The sequence below is a fragment of the Melospiza georgiana genome, chromosome 14 (genome assembly GCF_028018845.1).
Source record: "Melospiza georgiana isolate bMelGeo1 chromosome 14, bMelGeo1.pri, whole genome shotgun sequence".
NCBI classification, from domain to species: Eukaryota; Metazoa; Chordata; class Aves; order Passeriformes; family Passerellidae; genus Melospiza; species Melospiza georgiana.
The window spans coordinates 1,859,886-1,877,963 of record NC_080443.1 but is presented as its reverse complement, the minus strand read 5'-3'; the positions used below and the strand labels follow the sequence as shown (position 1 = coordinate 1,877,963).

Genomic DNA, 18,078 nt, shown 5'->3' with positions numbered 1-18,078 from the left:
TTTGGGTGAATAGTCAGTGTATGCTGACAGGTGCTTGTTTTGCTTGAAGTTTGGAAGCAAATGCAGGAAGTAATCCTTATCCAGCTGCTGAAAAATTAGGTGTTAAACTGGGAAATTTACCTGTGCACTACCATCTTCACTGCTCAAATTATTAAAAAAAAAGGTTTTATGGCTCTTTCCATGTAGTCCATAAAGTCTGATGCATTCCCTGTTTCTTACTTGATGTTTGAAGGAAATTCATCTCTTTCCATAGGTTTTCTAACACCACCTCAGTTGCCTCAATACTAGAATGACAACACTCTGAAGATTTCTCAATACCCCCAACCGTAGAGGTTTCCAGAATCTAAGAGTCTGTCAGCACTGGGAAGATGACTTCAAGTAGCATTCTAGATCTGCTTTTAGTAGATCTCTAAAGAAATTTTGTGGAATATCCCTGTGTGTGTCAGGTAACCACAATGCTTTACAATTACAGTTGCTTTAAGCATCAGTTATTCAGACAGTCCTTCTAGTGACTGTCCAGGAGGTTCTCAGTTTCTTCTGAAGTGCTCAGGCAAAGCAAGAATAGATGTAATTTTGCAGAAGAAATTTTCCTTTTCTCCCTCCCTCCCCACTCAAATCATTACCAGCCACTTGGACATGCTTTCCCCTCTGTGCTGTTTTATGTCCATTGCTGCATGGGAGGGCAAAGAGCTGAGACACAGGACTGAAGGGAACTGAATACAAAGTTGAGCCACTCAGACATAAAGACCAGAGCCTTTGCTTCTCCCTGCACTACAAGGCTGAACACCACTTCTTTCTGTGCAATAATCTCACTGTTTCAATTTAAGTGCACAATTTGAGACGCCTATGGGAAGGTGTGGCAGAATGGGAATCTAGAGCTTAGAGCAAGGCATTTTAAAAACCAACCTTCTCTGCTCTGCCTTACAGCCTGCTCCTTCAAAGGACATGTCAGAGTCCAGGTAACAGACCAGACTGTAAGTATCATGTTTTTCTGGGGGTTTCTTTTCCTATATTTTCCAAAACAGTCTTGCAATTTCACTTCAGGCAGCACATCTGACAACTGGCCCACAAGTTTCATGAAGGCCAAGAGAAATGGAGAGAAACTACATAAAAAGCTAATGACCAGCTATCCTGAGACCTCATGACCACCTTGTTCTTTTCCCCTGGTTGGCCTGAGTGCAGGTTTAGCTATTAGATATACAAATTTAACTATTTAGATAGCAAAACCAGATCAAACCTTAACGGTGTTTTGCTTTGCTTTGACCCTAGAGGACATTTGTTTTGACTCCACATTATTAAGCTTGTCTTGTTTCCAAACTGAAAAGTCCTGCTGAATCACAGTTCATCTACTTTCACTCAAGTAAAATCTCACTCCGTGTCTCCTCTCCCAGGACTAACTCATCACTAGGTTTTAAACAATTATTATGTTAATAAAAGTCATTCTCTTAACTCCTTAATTACATTACAGACATGGGAATGGTTTAGATTCTAACCTCTGTCATCAATTTACAGCTCAGATTCTTAAGAAAGCACCCTGAAGGAGATGATGCCTATTCCTCTCAGCTCAAGTATGTGTTGAATCCCAACTGTGCATTTAAAAGCTACTTACACCACTGAAGTATGAAAAGAACTGTATTTTCTTACTTACCCAGGCTTTGAAACTCCAGGTAAATTTGTGGTTGGGTAGGTTCTTGACACTAATGACTACTTCAGAGATTTAAATTGAGTTGGTAATGCAATATAGGTGCATTAGAAATGTTTGTGCTTCACTGTTTCATAATTCATAATTCCACTCCACAAGTCTCATGGCTCAGCCTTGCTGCAGGACATTCTGAACCCCCAGGATTGTTGAGCAGCATACAATCTGTGGCCCCATCTGAAAATAAAATAACTTGTAATTTGACTTTGATTGGATATTTGTCTGTCTTAGCTCAATCCTATGTTGCTCTTCTGTCACCAAGTCCTTAAAGTGGCCGTGCAGGCACTCTGTGGGAAGGTTTTCCACACACTTCTGGATAACGTGGCTGTAAGATCTCTCTTCCCTTATTCCATGACAGCTTCCTTAGGCTGCACAGAGTAGTTGACTTAGAAACATCATAAATTAATAGGGTTGGTCTTTTTTCCTGCCTTTGTTTTCAAAAGTACTTACTTAATTCTGGTTAACTCAGAAAGTTTTTCATTTCTAAGTCTTTATACTAAGACAAACCAGTTCTGCTGAAGACACAATCAATCTGTGCTATTGCTCAGTAGCATGAAGGTGTCTGCAGTAATTTAACAAACCTAAGTTCTTTAGGATATATAAACCTATATATTACAGATAAACTTGGAAAGAATATTAAAATCTCGAATTTACTGCAAGGAAACTTGCAACAGTTATGGTTCTAGTGGTTTTTTATTACAATGCTGGGGATATAACTGAAAATCAGTCTTGCATTTCATTTGAAGATAGAGGTTCATAAATATTGTAGGTTGTTTATTTTTCCTTTTAGCACATCTGTGTTCTGAATGTTATGAATAAGAAGCTTGACTAGGCCAATATTCAAGCAGCAATCAATTTATTGTTTAATATGGTAAGGTATGAGCAATACAGCACTGGGCACAGTGGGGGAAGTTTTCCCTCCAACTGCACACCGATAATTGATGGTTACAGGTATTTATAGGGGTACTCATCAGTTTTTTCAGCAGTTTCTATTTCCAATTTTTACTCATTAGCAATTTTTATTCCAAATTATTACATCACAATTCTATACACTATTGTGATTTTAATTTCTCAGGATGTATCTCAAAGGATTATCCCCAGATGGTGATGGGCCAGTTTCCAAAAGAAGAAAGATGAATCCCATCTGGTGGGGTCCAGCTCCCCAGATGTGTGTCCACCTTTTAATTGCAGAGACTCTAAATCTCATAACAGTGACGTCCAGCTTCCCTTTGGTCGAAACCATAAACCCTTGAGGTGATGTTCATCTTCCTTTTTCAAGCTGTTTTTCTCTGCTTCAATAAGGCATGAGATAAGCATATTTCTTTTATATATATTCCAAAGCTATAGTTTCAAGGATACAAGTAATATTCTAAAATTATACTTCAAAAGGTTATTATTGCAGAGCTTTTTATGGATTAAATGCAGGCAAAAAGCAACATCTTTAACACTTTAATTCCAATGCTCCTAAATCATCTAGGGTTAATTTGCAAACTAAAGATAGGTTCAAAGGCTTTTTTCCATGCTTTAGTCTCTTCAGTAATTATTAGAATTCACAGCTCTCCCATTGTCGGGGTCCACACATTTCGCATTCACAACTACACACATCGCCTGTTTGTACCTGACACGAAACACAGCTTTGTATTTCACGTGAAAGAGAATGCCAGCGAGAAATACAGGATGTGATCATGTCAATCTTCCGGAGCACTAATTCCTGGCTGCTGATTAGGCGATAAACCATGACACCAGGGAATTAATTCTGCTCCTTGTGTGTCCCTAAGAACCAGAAGCTCCATCTTACTGCCCAGGACCTGCAGCTCGCCGATTCCCGCTTGCGCTATGCGCTGAGCACCAGCTGTTGAGGCTCTGGCTTTTTCCCGTCGCGGAGGAGCAGCCCGGCGCTGGGGGCAGGGGTCCGGCGACATCGAGCGCTGCCCCCGCGCAGCGGCACACTCGGCCCCGGAGCGGGTTCCAGGGCTGGAACGCGGGGCTGAGGCCCGGCCGGCGTCACCGCCCCGGCCCGGCCCCGACAATGGCGCCGCCGTTGCCGGGGAACCGCGCCGCGGCCGCCGCGGCCGTGACGGCGCTGCCGCCTCAGTTGCCGCCGAGCGCGCTCTGGGCTGCTCGTTCGCAGCCTGGGGCTCGTGGGACGGCTTCATTAGCGATCCGCCAAGGGGCTTGTTCACAGAGATTGTCTCTGAGAGCGAGTCCTGACCGCGCAGAGCGTTGGTCTCTGCGAGCAAGGAGTCCTGGCCGCGCAGAGCGTTGGTCTCTGCAGCGTGTGCTGAATGTCGTTTGAAGGTAAAGATTGACTGAAGTTGTACTTTTTGGTTTTGTCACATCTGTGCTCTGAAAGAGAATGCCAAAGGGAAATACAGGATGTGATAATGCCAGTCCTCTGGCACAGCAGTTCAGTGGCGTGTACAGCTAAATGGATGCACTATATGGTCGACTGATTGTGCTTTTTTTTCCACTGAAGAAGTGCAGAATTTCCTATATATACTAGTTTATACCTTTTTTCCCTATAGTGATTACTTAAACTGCTTAAAGGTGAATGAGTTCTGTTCAAGTATCAGTGGGTTGTAATGATCTAGTCATTAAAATTATTAGGGAGATGCCCCTGAATTAAGGTGCAAACGAGACCATATGCCAAAGTTAGTAGTCTGGATTTTATGTAACAGTAAATGTGAGGAAGAGAGAGAGAGAAATAGAGAGAAATAGAGAAGGGCGTTGGGGAGGGGGAGAGAAATAGAGAGTGACAGATTAGGTAGAAAATAGAAAGTATCACCATTGCACGGATCTCACTGGCATACCATTAAATCCTCTTCTGGTCTTCTCTGTGGTGAGGTCTGGCAAAACAGGACTCCAATGGATTCATGCAGATTTGGGCAAGGTGGGACTGCCCAGGTACCTTCCTGGGCTGGGGCAAGTTGGACTCTATCTCTTGCTACTTTCAAATAATATAAAATTGTTAGCACCAGTATATCCTTTTGAGTCTGCCATGAATTGGGTTGTGGATTTTCAGCTCTGCTGTGTTTCTCTGCATGCCATGCAGTCATCTGGTGCAAGGCCTCAGGAATGGCTCTGGGGGCACTCTGGAGGTCTTTGCTGGGTTATGACACCCCCTCAGCTGCCCCTCATGGGAATGTCCCCTGGATGTGGCCTTCTGGGCCTGGGGGGTTTTAGAGCTGAGCCAGTTTGTCTGAGGGAGGATGGGTGTCCTCTGCCCCTTACCAGAGGTTGTGCTACACACCCAGAATTTCCTCCTCCCCCTCTGTGGATGGGAGGTTTGTGAGCCACCCTGGCCTCAGCAGACCAGTCTGTGGTATGACTTCCCCAGCCTGAAGGCAGACACAGCTGATTTTCAGAACAGCTGCTGGGTTTGGCTTTGTTGTGGATACATTTTTCTCCTGTAGCCTTGTTTACTTCTCCCCAGACCTGAGACAATAGTGACCTTGATCTTGCCTCAAGTTCCCTTAGGTGGCTTACCTCACGGTCCCAAGTTCAGTCAGGAGGCATTTTCAGGGAAGGGTTGGCTTCACAGCTTCTTTATTCAGTTTTGTCAGAATGGGCAAAAAGTCCTTCCTAACAATATTTAAGCCATTAGCCATAACATTCCAGTCTCTCACGAGTCCTGTGAGGAACAGCTGAGAGAGCAGAGGTGGTTTAGCCTATAGAAGAGGAGGCCCACTCTAGCTATTTTTAAGTAATATTTAAGCTATAGCTTTCTCTGTTCAAACTATTATTAATGTTCAGATTTTTAGCTCCAGGTTTCAGTATGATCCATCTTTGAATTGCACAAGGTAGCCATATAGTTCAAATAAAGCCCAACTAGAGGCCTAACAATACTAGCTACTTATGCCAAACAAGCACTCAACTACTTTCAAATAATATAGCATTTTTAGCACCAGTATATGCCTTGAATCTGCCATGAATTGGGTTCTGGATTTTCAGAGTTCCATTCTTGCTCCTTCCAGTTTTGATGAGGCATTGTCTCATCTGTGACATCATCCATTCAAAATGGCGGCAGAATTGCCGAAGAAGACATCAACACCTCGTCTTTTGTCCAGGGAAATGCTGAAGTCTTTTACTGTAAGTATCCACTGGAAACTCTCCTGGTGTCCCTGCTCTCCCTGCCCTGCTGTCCAGCAGTGCTGTGAAGCTGCAGAGCCCCTCCCCAGCCCTTTGTGCCGTGCTGCTGTTGCTGGGGCTGTCCTGGTGCAGTAGGGAACACTGTGGGATGTGTCAGGGACAGCCCAGCGCCTTGCCTGGCTGTGCCAGCAGAGCCCAGTGAAACCAATGTACAGCTGAAGGCCTGAGCATGTGTTCTGTCCCTTTCCCTTTGCCACAGGAATTCCTTCTGTCAGGCTGGGCACTCACCTGTGCTGCTCTGACCATCCTGCCCTTGGGCACCCGGGCACGTGAGGGGAAAGCTCAAACTCTGCCCAAAGCCTTGAGAGCCACGGCTGGTCCCTGCTGGAAGAGCTCCCAAGGCAGCTGTTCTCTCCCAGCTCCTGGGTGGGCACAGATGCAGCCCTGCAGGCAGCGCTGGAGCCAGGGCCACAAAGGTCCCTTGCTGTCTGCAGCTCACTTGGCTGAAGATGCCCCACTGCTGAGGCTCTGCCAAGGAGATGCCTCTGTTTTCTTCTGTCCAGGGCTCTGTCAGCCCACACAGAGAAAACAACAGGGACAACTAAAACCTGGACACATTCCTGTGCACCTCACTCTTGGTACAGCTTTGTTTTCTTGCATCTCTTGGACTCATCCAGCAGCGATATCTCCTTGCTGTGAGTTCTGAGCGTTGTGCAGGGATGGAGTTCAGGCAGTTCTGAGAGCTCCTCCCCATTCTCTGAAAAGGTCACTGCCTCAATCCAATGAAATGTAAGAGGAAACAAATGCCCAAAGAGCAGAAACCCCCAACCATGTCCCATCCAGTCACGGAGAAGGTGATGGGACAGAGCCATATGGCTGGAGTATGTGTACTGCATGTCTTATTGACTGATGCTAAGTATTTCAGCAGGAGACTTCCAGGGCTTCCAGGACTGTCCTAGTGGCTGTGATCACAAGTTATTCACCAGTGCCACTTGTTCAAGAAAAGCCTTTCTGAACAAGCACATCTCTGAGGCTCTAGCTGGTGTATTTTTGCCTTTCAGCTGCTTCCCTCTAAGTTCCTGAGGGAGAAGTTTCTCAGCACAAAGAAGGAGGCCAGTCCTGAGAAGAGTATTCTGCCCAGAATTGGCCCATTTATAGACAGGAGTGAGACTCGTCGAAAGGTAGCCTTTTACTGCTCTTGTCCTTTCTGTTTCATATGAAGTTTGAAGAGGGTGTGTGTTTGTGACAGGCTTGCCTCCAGCAAAATGCCTCAGTGTCCAGGTCCTGCTGTCATTGCAAGGTGCTGGGAGTGTGGGCTGGGAGTCCTGGTCTGCACTAAGCCAACACAAATACCCTCTGCTGAAGCTGCTGGGCTGTGCTGGAGTGCAGCTGCCATTGCTAAAACAATGGGAGGAAGGCTGGGGACACAAAGGCACAACATTGCCATTTGCCATTCTCCTGCTGAAGGAGCCACCTCTTGCTTTGGTGTGGTCACCATCAAATGCTGTGGGTCACAGAATTCCCTGCAGAGTGGCAGCGTTGGCCTTTGAAGGCTGAGGACCTGCAGGAATTACTTCAGATTGAACAAAACAAATTAATTGCATTACTGCTTTGGGCTGGAACAATGTGTTGGACCCTGACGGGGTGTTAGATTTTGCAGGCTGCCAGATGTACAGGGGACTGGCCCTGGGCAGAGGGGAATGGATGTGCTTTGTCTGGATCAGTGCCTACTCAGAGGTGTGTTTAAAGCTGCTTTTCTGGCAGGGTTAGCTGGGTATAAAGCACAGTCCAAACGGGTAGGTGACTGAGGTGGGCTGTTGAGCAGGAAATTGGCAGCAAGAGACACGGAACACAATCCAGGTTAAGGATTGTCCTGGAGAGGAGCCTTGGGAACACCTCAGGGAAGGGCACAGCTAAGGGACAGTGTGCTGCAGCCACTCCCTTCAGCAGAATGTGTCTGTTGTGAAGTCACAGAGGAGACCTGCTTGTGTCTCTGCAGTGACAGCAGTGTGGCTGGAGAAGGCAGACAAAGCAGGGCAGAGTTTTCTCCAAGCAATGTCTCTGCTCCAGAAGCATTTGCTGTTGTTGCCTCATCATTCCAGATGTGCCTCTACAATGGTATTAAATAAGATAGCAATAAATACAAGAAAGCACCCATTTAAAACACATGGAAAAAGGAGATAACAACTCTACTTTTACCCAAGTCACTGAGAAAACAACTGAACCTTATCCTCATACAGCATTCACCTCATTTGTCTTTTTATTTTTGCCTTTCCCTCTGTTTGAAACACACTAATTTTTAAGTACAATCAAAGGGGACAAAATCATTGATGCAAAAGAAAATGGTTTATTAGTAACGATTCAGCTGAGCCAGGCGTGTCATCCTCCCCGAGAGCCAAGCACACACACCCCCTCTGAGAAAATGGCAATCTTTGTATCCCCTTTGTACCCGGCTGGGGCGGTCCCTGTGCCCTTTGCCACTGGATGGGCACTCAGGAGCTTCCATTCTCTGCTGAGCCCCAACTTTTCTGTCCCCTCCCCTCTCATCCTACTTCCTTTCGGTCGGGTCTTAATCCCCGTCCCTCTCACTGCGACACCCAACAAACCAACCTGAACAAATCCAAACCACAAACAACACAGAACCAGCAAATTCCATTCTTTTGCTTAATAACCTTTTGTCTTCAGCAAAATATCACCTCATCTCTCACACCTCCTCTGGTACTGTTCTCTTCTTACTGATGTCTAAGTTCTAGAGCAAAAAAGGTATTTGCAGTTGTGTGGGCCTGGGTTTTCCTCTCTCAGAGTAAAGGACATCCCAAAATTGTTTCCCATAGAGTCTCCTGTATATTCATGGGTTTTACTTACTCCATGAGTGCTCAGTCAGTGCCCCAGAGCTCTGTGACCGCATGGGCACAGGGCTGTGTTTTAGGAAAGTGCTGCCTGGCATTCTGGAGAAAGAAACCTGGAGAAATCCATGCCAAAAGAGCAGCTTGGCTTGAGCCTGCTCTGTGTGGCCCAGCAGCTGTGGATGAGCTCAGAGCAGAGGTGGGTGAGCCACTGTTTGCCCAGTGTGGGCTGGGCAGACGTGCTCCCCCAGAGTCTGTACTTCACTGGGGATCAGTGGAAGGGATCCTTGATGAACCTTCCTCCCAGCAGCTGAAGCTCTCCCTCCTCTCTCTCGCCTCTCCAGTCGTCAACAGGTGCCCTGAAACCGAGCTCGTTTGAGGTTTCCCCACCAGAGATGGTATTTGAGAACATTGTCGCTCATGAGGTTTATGAGATGGCGCTGTCTCTCATGAATAAGGACAAGGTAAGTGCTGGCACACGAAGCTTTAACACTGTGCTGGAAGAGGAGAGTGCTCTCATTCCCCCAGTGTACAGCAAAGCAAGTTATCTGCTGCAGCACATGCAGAAGAAAATGTCTCAGCACCTTTGTTCTGCAAGATGGTGGAAATCTTCCTGTGCTGGGAATTGTCCCCAGATTTTGGCCATGTGTTGATGGTATCTATGCCAAAGGAGTTTCCTTCTCTGGAAAGCTCTGCATTGATAGGAATGTTGAGGCCTGTACAGTTCTTACCTGTTCTCATGCTTTGCCTCGAGTCTATACCACATCCTGTACCTTCTTGGTTAATCTTGGCTCCTGGTAGGAATCTCTGCCTCTCTCAGCCAGTTTGGCTCCCTCTGTGCAGCTCACAGGCAAAGCTCAGGGGCTGAGCCTTCTGCACTTTATGCTGGAATCCCTTCTCATTAATGGCATTGGCCCTGCAGGAGCCGTGTTCTGCAAGAGCCTTGCAATCAGACTGATGGAATAGAAGCAGTGAGAGGCCTTTAGGTGCCACTTGAGGCTCCTGCTCAGCTTCATCCAGCTCTGCTCAGCTTTTCCAAAAGCAACACGGTGCTCTGCTTTCCCTTTGCAGAAGCACAGCACATCCAAAGCCATGTACTCCTGGAGGTTTGCACCTTCATGTGAAGTAATTGTGATTGTTTTGCGGTTTCCCAAGAGAGCTGAGAGGGAAAAAGTTGTAAAAGGTCAGCAGTTGTGTTCCACTGTAAAGAGGACAACTCTTTACATTCTGAATTTCAGTCAGAGAAACATTTTCTCAAGTGAGGCTTGTGCCAAGAGTGGGCTGGTGGGAGGAGACAGGAGGGAGTCCAAATCATCTGGTTTAGACTTTTGGAGAGCATTTTGGTGCTCAGGGGTTGACGATGTCAGTGTGCTAGAAAATGCATGTGTGCTGTGTCTGTGAACCCCAGAGGGCAGAACCTGGCCTGCTGGCTGCAGGCAGGAATGCCCAGCAGCCCAGCTTGCCTGCACAGGCAGCAGGAAGCCCTGGAGAGCCAAGATTGGCTTTGGGTACTGGAACCACACTGTCAGTCAGTGCTGGTCCTGTTTCTCCAGGCAGAAAATGCCTTTGAAGCCCAGAGTCAATAGGCACAGCCTGTCTGTGTTTCTGTCACTTCTGGCAAGCTGATTGCTTTCATGGTTTTATGATTCTTCCTTGCTGCTTTACTGCCCATTTAAATTCTCTTTGTCATCTCCTTGTTTTAGGGATTGTCTTGCTGTGTTCCTTCTTTTGCTTTTCAGGTTTGCTTTTATTCCCAGTAAGGCCACAGTGTTTGGTCTCCTGTCTTGCTGGTCTGCCTGCCTGACTCTGTCCCCAGAAGGTCCCTACCCAAAGCTGATCTGCTAGAAGGGAATTTCTTCCTTCCCCCACAGAAATGGGCTGGTTTGCTTTTAGGTAGCACATTCCCCCTCTGGAACATGACCACTTCATGGCTGTGTGCAGGCAGAAGCCAGCAGGTTTTTTGGCCTTGTTGAATATGCAGGTGACTTGGTTCAGGTGCTGTGTCTCCATGCTGCTGGTGCTGACCTGCTCGGCCCTTCCTTCCCAGCAGGCACTGCCCTACTGCCCCTGGCCAAAATGCTGGAGCCAGAGAGAAGGGATTCAAGTTCAGCCTTGTGAATGATGTGCCTGTGCCTGCTCAGCTGAAAGTGCTTTGGAAAAGGGGCAGGGGAGGGATGTTAGCAGGGCATGGACAGGGCTCCTCTCGTCCTGTTTCCACAAGTGGCCAAGTCATCATTTCCTGTCTTTGCTGCAGTTTCCTCAGGTGGTGAAGGTCTCCATGGAGAGCTCACCTTACTTCCAGCTCATGAGCTCCAACAACGCGTACCGTGTCGTGCTGCCGGGCGCCTCTGTCCCTGTTCGCGTCCGCTTCACCCCTGACGAGAGCAAGGTGAGGCTGGAGGAGCCAAAGCACACAATGATCTCCACAGCCATTGTTTTCCCTGCACTCTGGCTGTGGCCCATTGCATGCTGTGAGCTGGGCTCCAGTGTGGGCAGGCAGCCTGCAGCCAGTCACACCTTGGCACTGCTGGCAGGCACTGCAGCCAGGCCTGACAGGCTCTGCTTCCCCTCCCTGCACATCCCTGAGCATTGCCAAGGGAAGATGCACAGGGAACAGGATGAAAATGACAGAGGGCTGTTGATAGATGTTGGGCCATCTCTAGGTCCAGTGGAAGGGGTTTCATTCTGATGGAAAACACCAGAGGAACAAAGAGGTCAGAGAGCTTTCCTCCTTCCTGACTGCCAACAGCTTCCCTGCCTGCCCCTGGGCTGGAGCAAAGCCGGTGCTTTTTCACCCCCTCTGTTGTGCAGCCTTGCAGCTGTGCTGTCCCAGAGCACAAGTGAGCATGGCACAGCTGCAGGGCCAGGGCAGAGGATGTGCTGTGCCCGTGAGCCCGGCCTGGCACAGGCACACTGGGCCCTGGGTGCCCTTGGTCAGCAGGAGGTTGCTGAGCTGCAGGGCACTTGGACACCTGCCTGAAGGAGCTGGTGTAGGGCAGGTACAAGCTGCAGGCAGAGCTGTGAGCCCAGAGCCCGTGGCAGTGACACTGCTGGGGCTCTGTCTTCATGCCTGTCCCTGTGCTTGCTCTGTCAGCTGGCACCCATTCCGTGCCAAAGGTGCTTTTGCGGGGAGGTTTGAACAGCAGTGCTGAGGCCCTGGCAAGTCTGATCTCAGTGCTGGGATCTGGAGGGTTCATGTTCTGATCTGGAGGCTTGTTCATACAGAAGGGTTGAGGGCATGGCATGGAAGGGAGGAAGCCTTGCAGGCAAACAAAGAGAGGCCCTTTCCAACAGCATCCTGCTACCTCTTAGCACTGTTCTTCTCCTGACTTGGTTGGACAGGCAAAGTTAGAGGGGAGTTGTGAGCCAACTGATGTTTCTGCACCAGGCCAGAAGTGCAGGATGTCTTTGGGTGCAGCTGTTTTCTCCTCTTCCTTTTGCTGCTTGAACACTTTGTCCTATTCTCAGACAGTGGGAATATAGAAACCTAAAGAGCAATGTCCTGTGTTCCCTAGCTCCATGTTCCTTAGAAGGGACTTAGGAACTATTTAACATTATTAAAATTTAGAGTAAAAATTTTGGCGACCTAGGGTAGTTCTCCGTATGACCCAAGTGACAGAAGAGCGTAATGCCACAGAGACAGGCTTTGCAAAGTGCACTTGTGTCTTTAAAATGTGACATATTAGTAGAACTTAGTGTTCATTTTAGAGTGGGATAGGTAAATTGATGCCCTTGAAGGGTTATAGAAATGGTTTTTCTTCTGCCATGGGGATGGCACTAAATGCCCTGTGCTGAGCCAGTTTTCTTTTCCTGCAGGATTATTCCCACGAGTTCGTCTGCGTCACTGCAAGGGAAAGGATCGTTGTGCCAATTGTGGCCATTGGTGCCCGAGCTGTGCTGGACTTCCCTGCCCAGCTGGACTTCTCCAAGTGTCCAGTCAAGCACAGCACCCAGCAGACTCTGCTGGTGCGCAATGTCGGTAACCTGAAAGCTCGGTACCAGCTGAGCACCCAGAGGTGAGGCAGCTCATCTGTCCCTGTGCAAACACCTTTGGGTGAGAGCAGAGTTGGGAAAGAGCATTGCAGCTGCTGCCCTGCAGCCTGGCTGGAAGGGAGCAGCATGGATGGCATCTGCTCTTGCTTTCAGTGGCCTTTGGGCTTTCTCTGTCCCAAATTTCCTGGAGGGTGCTGGAACGTGTTAGTAGCTGGCTTGCACCCTCCTGAGCACAAGCAGTTTCTGAAATGCCTACTCACTACTGTCAGCCAAACAGACCCATTCTCTGGGAGGACACAAGCACGTGGCTTTCCAGTGGTCCTCTCATGAGATGCCCAACATGAGCTGTGCTGCAGGCAGCCAGTGCAGTTCCTGTTACTTAAAGCTGATCTGATTACCCTTGTCAGCTGAGGGCATCAGTCACCTCTTCTGTTCCATGATGAACCTTTCAAAGACAGTTTAAAATTTCAAAAGATGATTTAAATCTCTGAATAAGGTTGTGCCCCTTCCATTGAGATTTCTTTTAAAATACTCCGAAGTTCCTCTGTTTCTGCTGTTTTTTCTTTTTGTTTTGTGTTAAATGTTTGCCAAAAGATCATGCATTCTTCATTGGGAACTTTGATGAAGGTTGAGCTCCTGTAATGCCTCTCCATATACCACATGCCCATAGGGACATGCACAGGTCTATAGGAAATAGGAGACATTTAGTGAATATGTGAAAAGCAATTGGGCTCATTTAGAAGGTAAAAGTATAGAATAACTTTTGCTGGAGGGGACCTCTGGAAATCATCTGAGCAAACACACTGCTCAAAGCAAGAGCAGTGTCTGGGGGTTGCAAGGTGCCCTTGGGAGATCTGGACCTGTCTTTAGATGCCACACAACTAAACAAACATACCAATGGACCTAGTTAAAAAGCAGGTGAAAACAACCTATTAAAACCCCCTCCATACCTTATCTTTTCTGCCTGTCAGGTGCAGTAGTGATTCATTGAGAGGATGGATCTAAGAGGATGAGAACTATCTTAAGGAACAGCTCACAATTAACAGATAAAAGGCCAAAATTTAGCTTGCCAGCCCCATCTCTCAGCAGTGGTTTTCATTTGGTTATTACAGTGTCAGAGATGTCTCCTTCACAGCTCTTCTAGCTGTGGGCTCAGGGAACAGCTTAGTGATGCTGGCTGAAATTCAGAGGAGTAGAGCTTGTGTCCTTGGGTCTTGGGGAGCCAGGTGTGTGTGAGAGATGAGTGCTCCAGCAGGAACAGAGGAGTCTGGTGGGTACAGCCCAGGGATGGAGGAGATGCAGGGGCTGAATTGGAGTCAGTTTTTCAATCCTGACAACTGAGTCCTGGACTTGGCTGGATCCTCTTCTCCTGATAATTTGAAAAGAAGAAGACACCTTCTTTCTCAGGCAAGCCCTGAAGTCATCCCTGGAATGTTATTCCCATCCTGCCATCTGAGGGCAGGAGCATGGGAGCATGTAACATGGGGCAGGAGTGGGAAGGGAATGGAATGGAAGGTAGTGCTGAAGCCTGGCCAGGGATTCCCTAACTGGCAGCTTCTCTGTTCTGGTGAAATTTCTGGCCAAAGACTAAGAACAGAATGCTGTGCCTTGCCCCCAGCAGGCCCTGATCCCCCAGCCCCAGCAGAGCTGCAGCAGTGCTGGCATCAGCCCCGGGGCAGATGCAGGAGCACGAGCACTGATCTGGCTCTGGGGCTGCTGGGGCCTTGTCTTTCCTCCCCTCCCTCCAAAGTCTCACGTCCAGCACATGAACATTGCTGGCCCCAGGCTTCTCCATCAGCCAGCAGTGATGTTCTCACCAGTGGCAATGGGAACAGGTCAGCCCATAATTACAGCAAGAGGTCCTTAAGGAGCAGAACCTGAAGCAAGTTCATCAGCTGTCACTACTGACATGAATAAAGTTCAGCTTGCCAGATGTTCTCTTTGGTTTTGGGTGTGATGCATTCATCACCAAAGTCCCCAGAACACACTTTTAAGTGACAGATTGACCAGCAGCAAAGCACCAAGGCCATGGCTGTAGAAGTGCACAAAGCCCAGCAGCTGCTGGGCAGAAGCACATTTCCCCTGAGCTGTCCCTGAGCATCAAAGCACAGTGTCTTGTGCTTGTCAGGCAAGAGCTCTTTACCTGGTGACCAATCCTGATTGCTCCTGTTAAATCCAAAGTGCACCAACACATCTGCATCATTATTTCCAACACATTGTACAGAGTTTGCCTGCTGGGCCAAGCAAACAGTTACCAGCCTGCATGACAGCCCAGAATCCCAGACTGCATAGCTGGTAAATACAAAGAAACCTCCTGTTCTGCTTCCTTGATGTGCTCCTGCTATTGGTGCTTCATTTAGCTGGGATTGGACCCTTCAGACTGTAAATGGCATCCTCCTTTTGGGTCTTGTTTCCATGCCACTGTCTTGCTCTGATCTGCTGGTGGTGTTGGTGCTTGGCACCAGTGGACGTGGATGGGAGCTGACTCTCACTGTCAGTTTATCATCCCACTGCAGAACTTTCCTGCCTTCTCTCTGGGAGTTCTCACAGGCAGCTCCTCGCAACACTGACTCCTTTCCTCTTTCCTCCTGCTTCCTGTCCCTCACAGCACATACTGACCCTTGCTGTCCCTAGCACGACCACCTGACCCTTACTCTTCACAGCCCAGCTAAAAAACTCCAACTCTCTCTGCACCAGCTAATCCGCTCTTTTATAACACCCATCCTTATTGCACCATCCTTACTGGACACAGCGGTGACCTATTGAGGGCAAGGCTGTTCCTACTCTTTGGTAATTAGTACAGCTGCAAATCCTCAGGGGTGAGATTGCCTCCTGCACTATCTCTATTCTCTTACAATCCATCCTCCCACAATCTGCACTCTATTTGCACTCTTTTAGAGTTTTGACTGCTCCTTTTCTTAGAGCAGCTTTCATTGAAATGCTGATAAAATGTGCCCATTTTAGGCTAAATCAGCATGTTTTCAAGGTAAAATAAACCAAAGAACTACACTACAAATTCAACAGTAATTATTCCTCGGTCTTCAAGGAAAAGTTCCTTCTCCCTGTCTGATTCCTAGGCTGTAATCTCACAGGATAGGTAGTGCCCTAACATTTGCATCTCTTGAGATGTGGTTTATAGGCAGCAGGAAAAGAGGATTTCCTGAGGCAGTCAGTGTCAAGTTGTGCATGCAGATAGCTCTGAACCCTCTCTGTGCTCTTCACAAACCATTCTCTGATGGGATGGCTGGCACTGGGAGCCTTGAGGCTCATTGCAGAGAGCTGGATGCAGAGTATGGGGAGCTGAGGCCATTTTAGCCCCAGGATCTTGTGAGGGCTGGATCTCCTCAGCAGTGGCTCAGTGGCTGTTTGTGACCCTGTCTGTTCTGCCTTCTGCTGCCTGTGCTTGGTTTGCTCCCTGCTTGCCCAAGGGAGCTGCAGTGCAGCAGGAATCTCATGGCCAGGCGTCCCCAGGCCTGACCCCTCTCTCTGTGTTGCAGTCCTTTCTCCGTGGTGCCGGCCACAGGAACTCTGGGCGCTGGTGAAACCCTGCAGGTGACAGTGACATTTCACCCGCTGACCAAGGGTGACCACTGCAGCCTCCTGAGCTGCAGCACAGGTGAGTGCTGGGCCCTGCAGGGCACAGGACAGTTGTCCCCCATGGCTCCCTGCTGTCCATCCCCTGCATTCCCTCCAGAGGTGCCTCCCCTGTTCCAGATTTACCCCAAAAAAACCTGAGAACTCCTTGGTGTTTGGGGACTTGATAAAACCCCCTCTAACAGGAGATTTTTGGACTTCTGTTTTGCTGGGAGTTGCTGAGTGGAGGGAGGAGGAACCCTAATTCTCCACTACCATGGGGCTGTGCCTGGGTGAAGTTTTATTTTATTCCTGGGCAGTGCTGTATGAGAGGTGTGATGTTTCCATCAGACTCTCCAATGCAATGGAATTCTTGCACACCTCTGTCCCATATGCTGCTTCTCCATTGGCTTGTCACAGACCCTTTTTCTATGTTGCCCTCTACACATAAATGTAATTTCTGCCTAATAACATTTTCAGGCCCTTGAGTTCCTGGTTGATGACAAGTCAAGACAAAGTTTTCCTCATCCCCATTTCCCAGGTCGTTCATGCAGTTGCAGACCTCTCACATCTATCTCCCATTTGATTTCTAGACTGAGGAATCCCATTCAGTCTTCATAAAGAAGCTGCTCTGTACTTATTAATCATTCCTTTGTCCCTTTTTTATTTAATTTGAAATACTCCAGCTTTTTGAAATCACAGCAATATAAAATATTTCAAGACTGATGTGGCTGTGGGTTTGGACAGGGAGATGATGATAATTTTCATGGTGTTCAGTTTGTAGTGGTTTGTCACATTGCAGAGCCAGGCTGGCTGTGTTTCCTCACCTGTGTCCCCTCCTGCTGTGGGCTGTCACTTCACTTGTTCCTCTGGGCCTCCTTTTGCTGCCCACCTGCCCCCAGGCATATTTGCTGGTCAGCAAGAAGGGATCCAAGGGCTCAGGAGAGACAGGAGTCTCCTGGGATGCCCGGGGAGAGCCTGGGCAAGGCAGGACTGAGCAGGGCTCCTCAGCCCTGTCACCTGGAGGACTTGGATGCAGAAATCAGAAATCCTGGTGATCTGAGTGGGTCACCAGAGCACATGGACCAATCTCCCTGTCCATCCTGTCCCCTTGGGGCCAAATCTCCACAAACACTCTCAGAAATAAGGTGTTTAAGGAGCTGCCCAGGACATCCCCACGCCCTACACACACAGAGCTGCCAGGATGTGATAAACAGACTGATGCACAGAACTGCTAATGCAACTATAAGCTGGGACACCTTCTTCTGTGCCCTGTGGTTTGCTCTGTTCCTTGTGCTTCCATCGGCCAGTGAGCTGAGCAAAGACTCTCCTTTGCTTTGTTCCAGGTGAAGAAAGAATCCACACAAAGCTCTATGGAGAAGCTGTAGATGTCAACGTTGGGCTGAGCACAAATATCGTGCACGTTGACACCACCTACATCACCACATCTACCCACAGAACCGTGTTCATTGAAAACAGGAGTAACATCACAGCCCACTTCCAGTGGAAGGCTTTTCCTACTGAGGAACGTGAGAATGAAGTGAAGAGGAGGTTGGTTTGAAAGATGCATTTCAGTGAGATATATGGCCCAGGACTGAAACTGATGTGTGGCCTCAGGGGGTGTTGGTGCTTTTGAATGGTTTAGGCCAAGTAAACCATGCCTGGCAATGGGGTGTGTCACCCTGTGCTTCAGGAGCTCAGCACTCAGCATTCCAGTTCATTTATACTCCAACCAAGGATGGCATTTTGGGAAGGAAAGGTTGGCTGCAATGACTAGATTTCCTCAAGTTCTAATTGGGCTTTTGCCTCTCTAATCTTCTTCCTACATGACCAACATCCTTAAACAGTTCCTGAGTTGCTAGCCCCTCTTTCCAAAGG

General features: G+C 48.2%; 1 protein-coding gene across 1 annotated transcript; it reads left to right on the top strand.

The window, feature by feature from the left end:
• The first annotated feature begins 3,838 nt into the window (after positions 1–3,838).
• On the top strand, positions 3,839–17,761 carry LOC131089614 (hydrocephalus-inducing protein homolog). Its single transcript, XM_058034439.1, has 8 exons — positions 3,839–3,997; positions 5,674–5,788; positions 6,850–6,969; positions 8,979–9,098; positions 10,889–11,023; positions 12,451–12,650; positions 16,125–16,243; positions 17,547–17,761. Exons 2-8 carry the CDS (start codon positions 5,717–5,719, stop codon positions 17,759–17,761), a joined length of 981 nt encoding a protein of 326 aa, XP_057890422.1. The 5' UTR covers positions 3,839–3,997; positions 5,674–5,716.
• The last annotated feature ends 317 nt before the right edge of the window (positions 17,762–18,078 follow it).

Coding starts and splice junctions, on each gene's coding strand:
- LOC131089614 (XM_058034439.1), top strand. CDS start 5,717: ATGGCGGCAGAATTGCCGAAGAAGACATCAACACCTCGTCTTTTGTCC. Junction 6,970..8,978: donor GGAGTGAGACTCGTCGAAAG/GTAGCCTTTTAC, acceptor TCGCCTCTCCAG/TCGTCAACAGGTGCCCTGAA. Junction 12,651..16,124: donor TACCAGCTGAGCACCCAGAG/GTGAGGCAGCTC, acceptor TCTGTGTTGCAG/TCCTTTCTCCGTGGTGCCGG.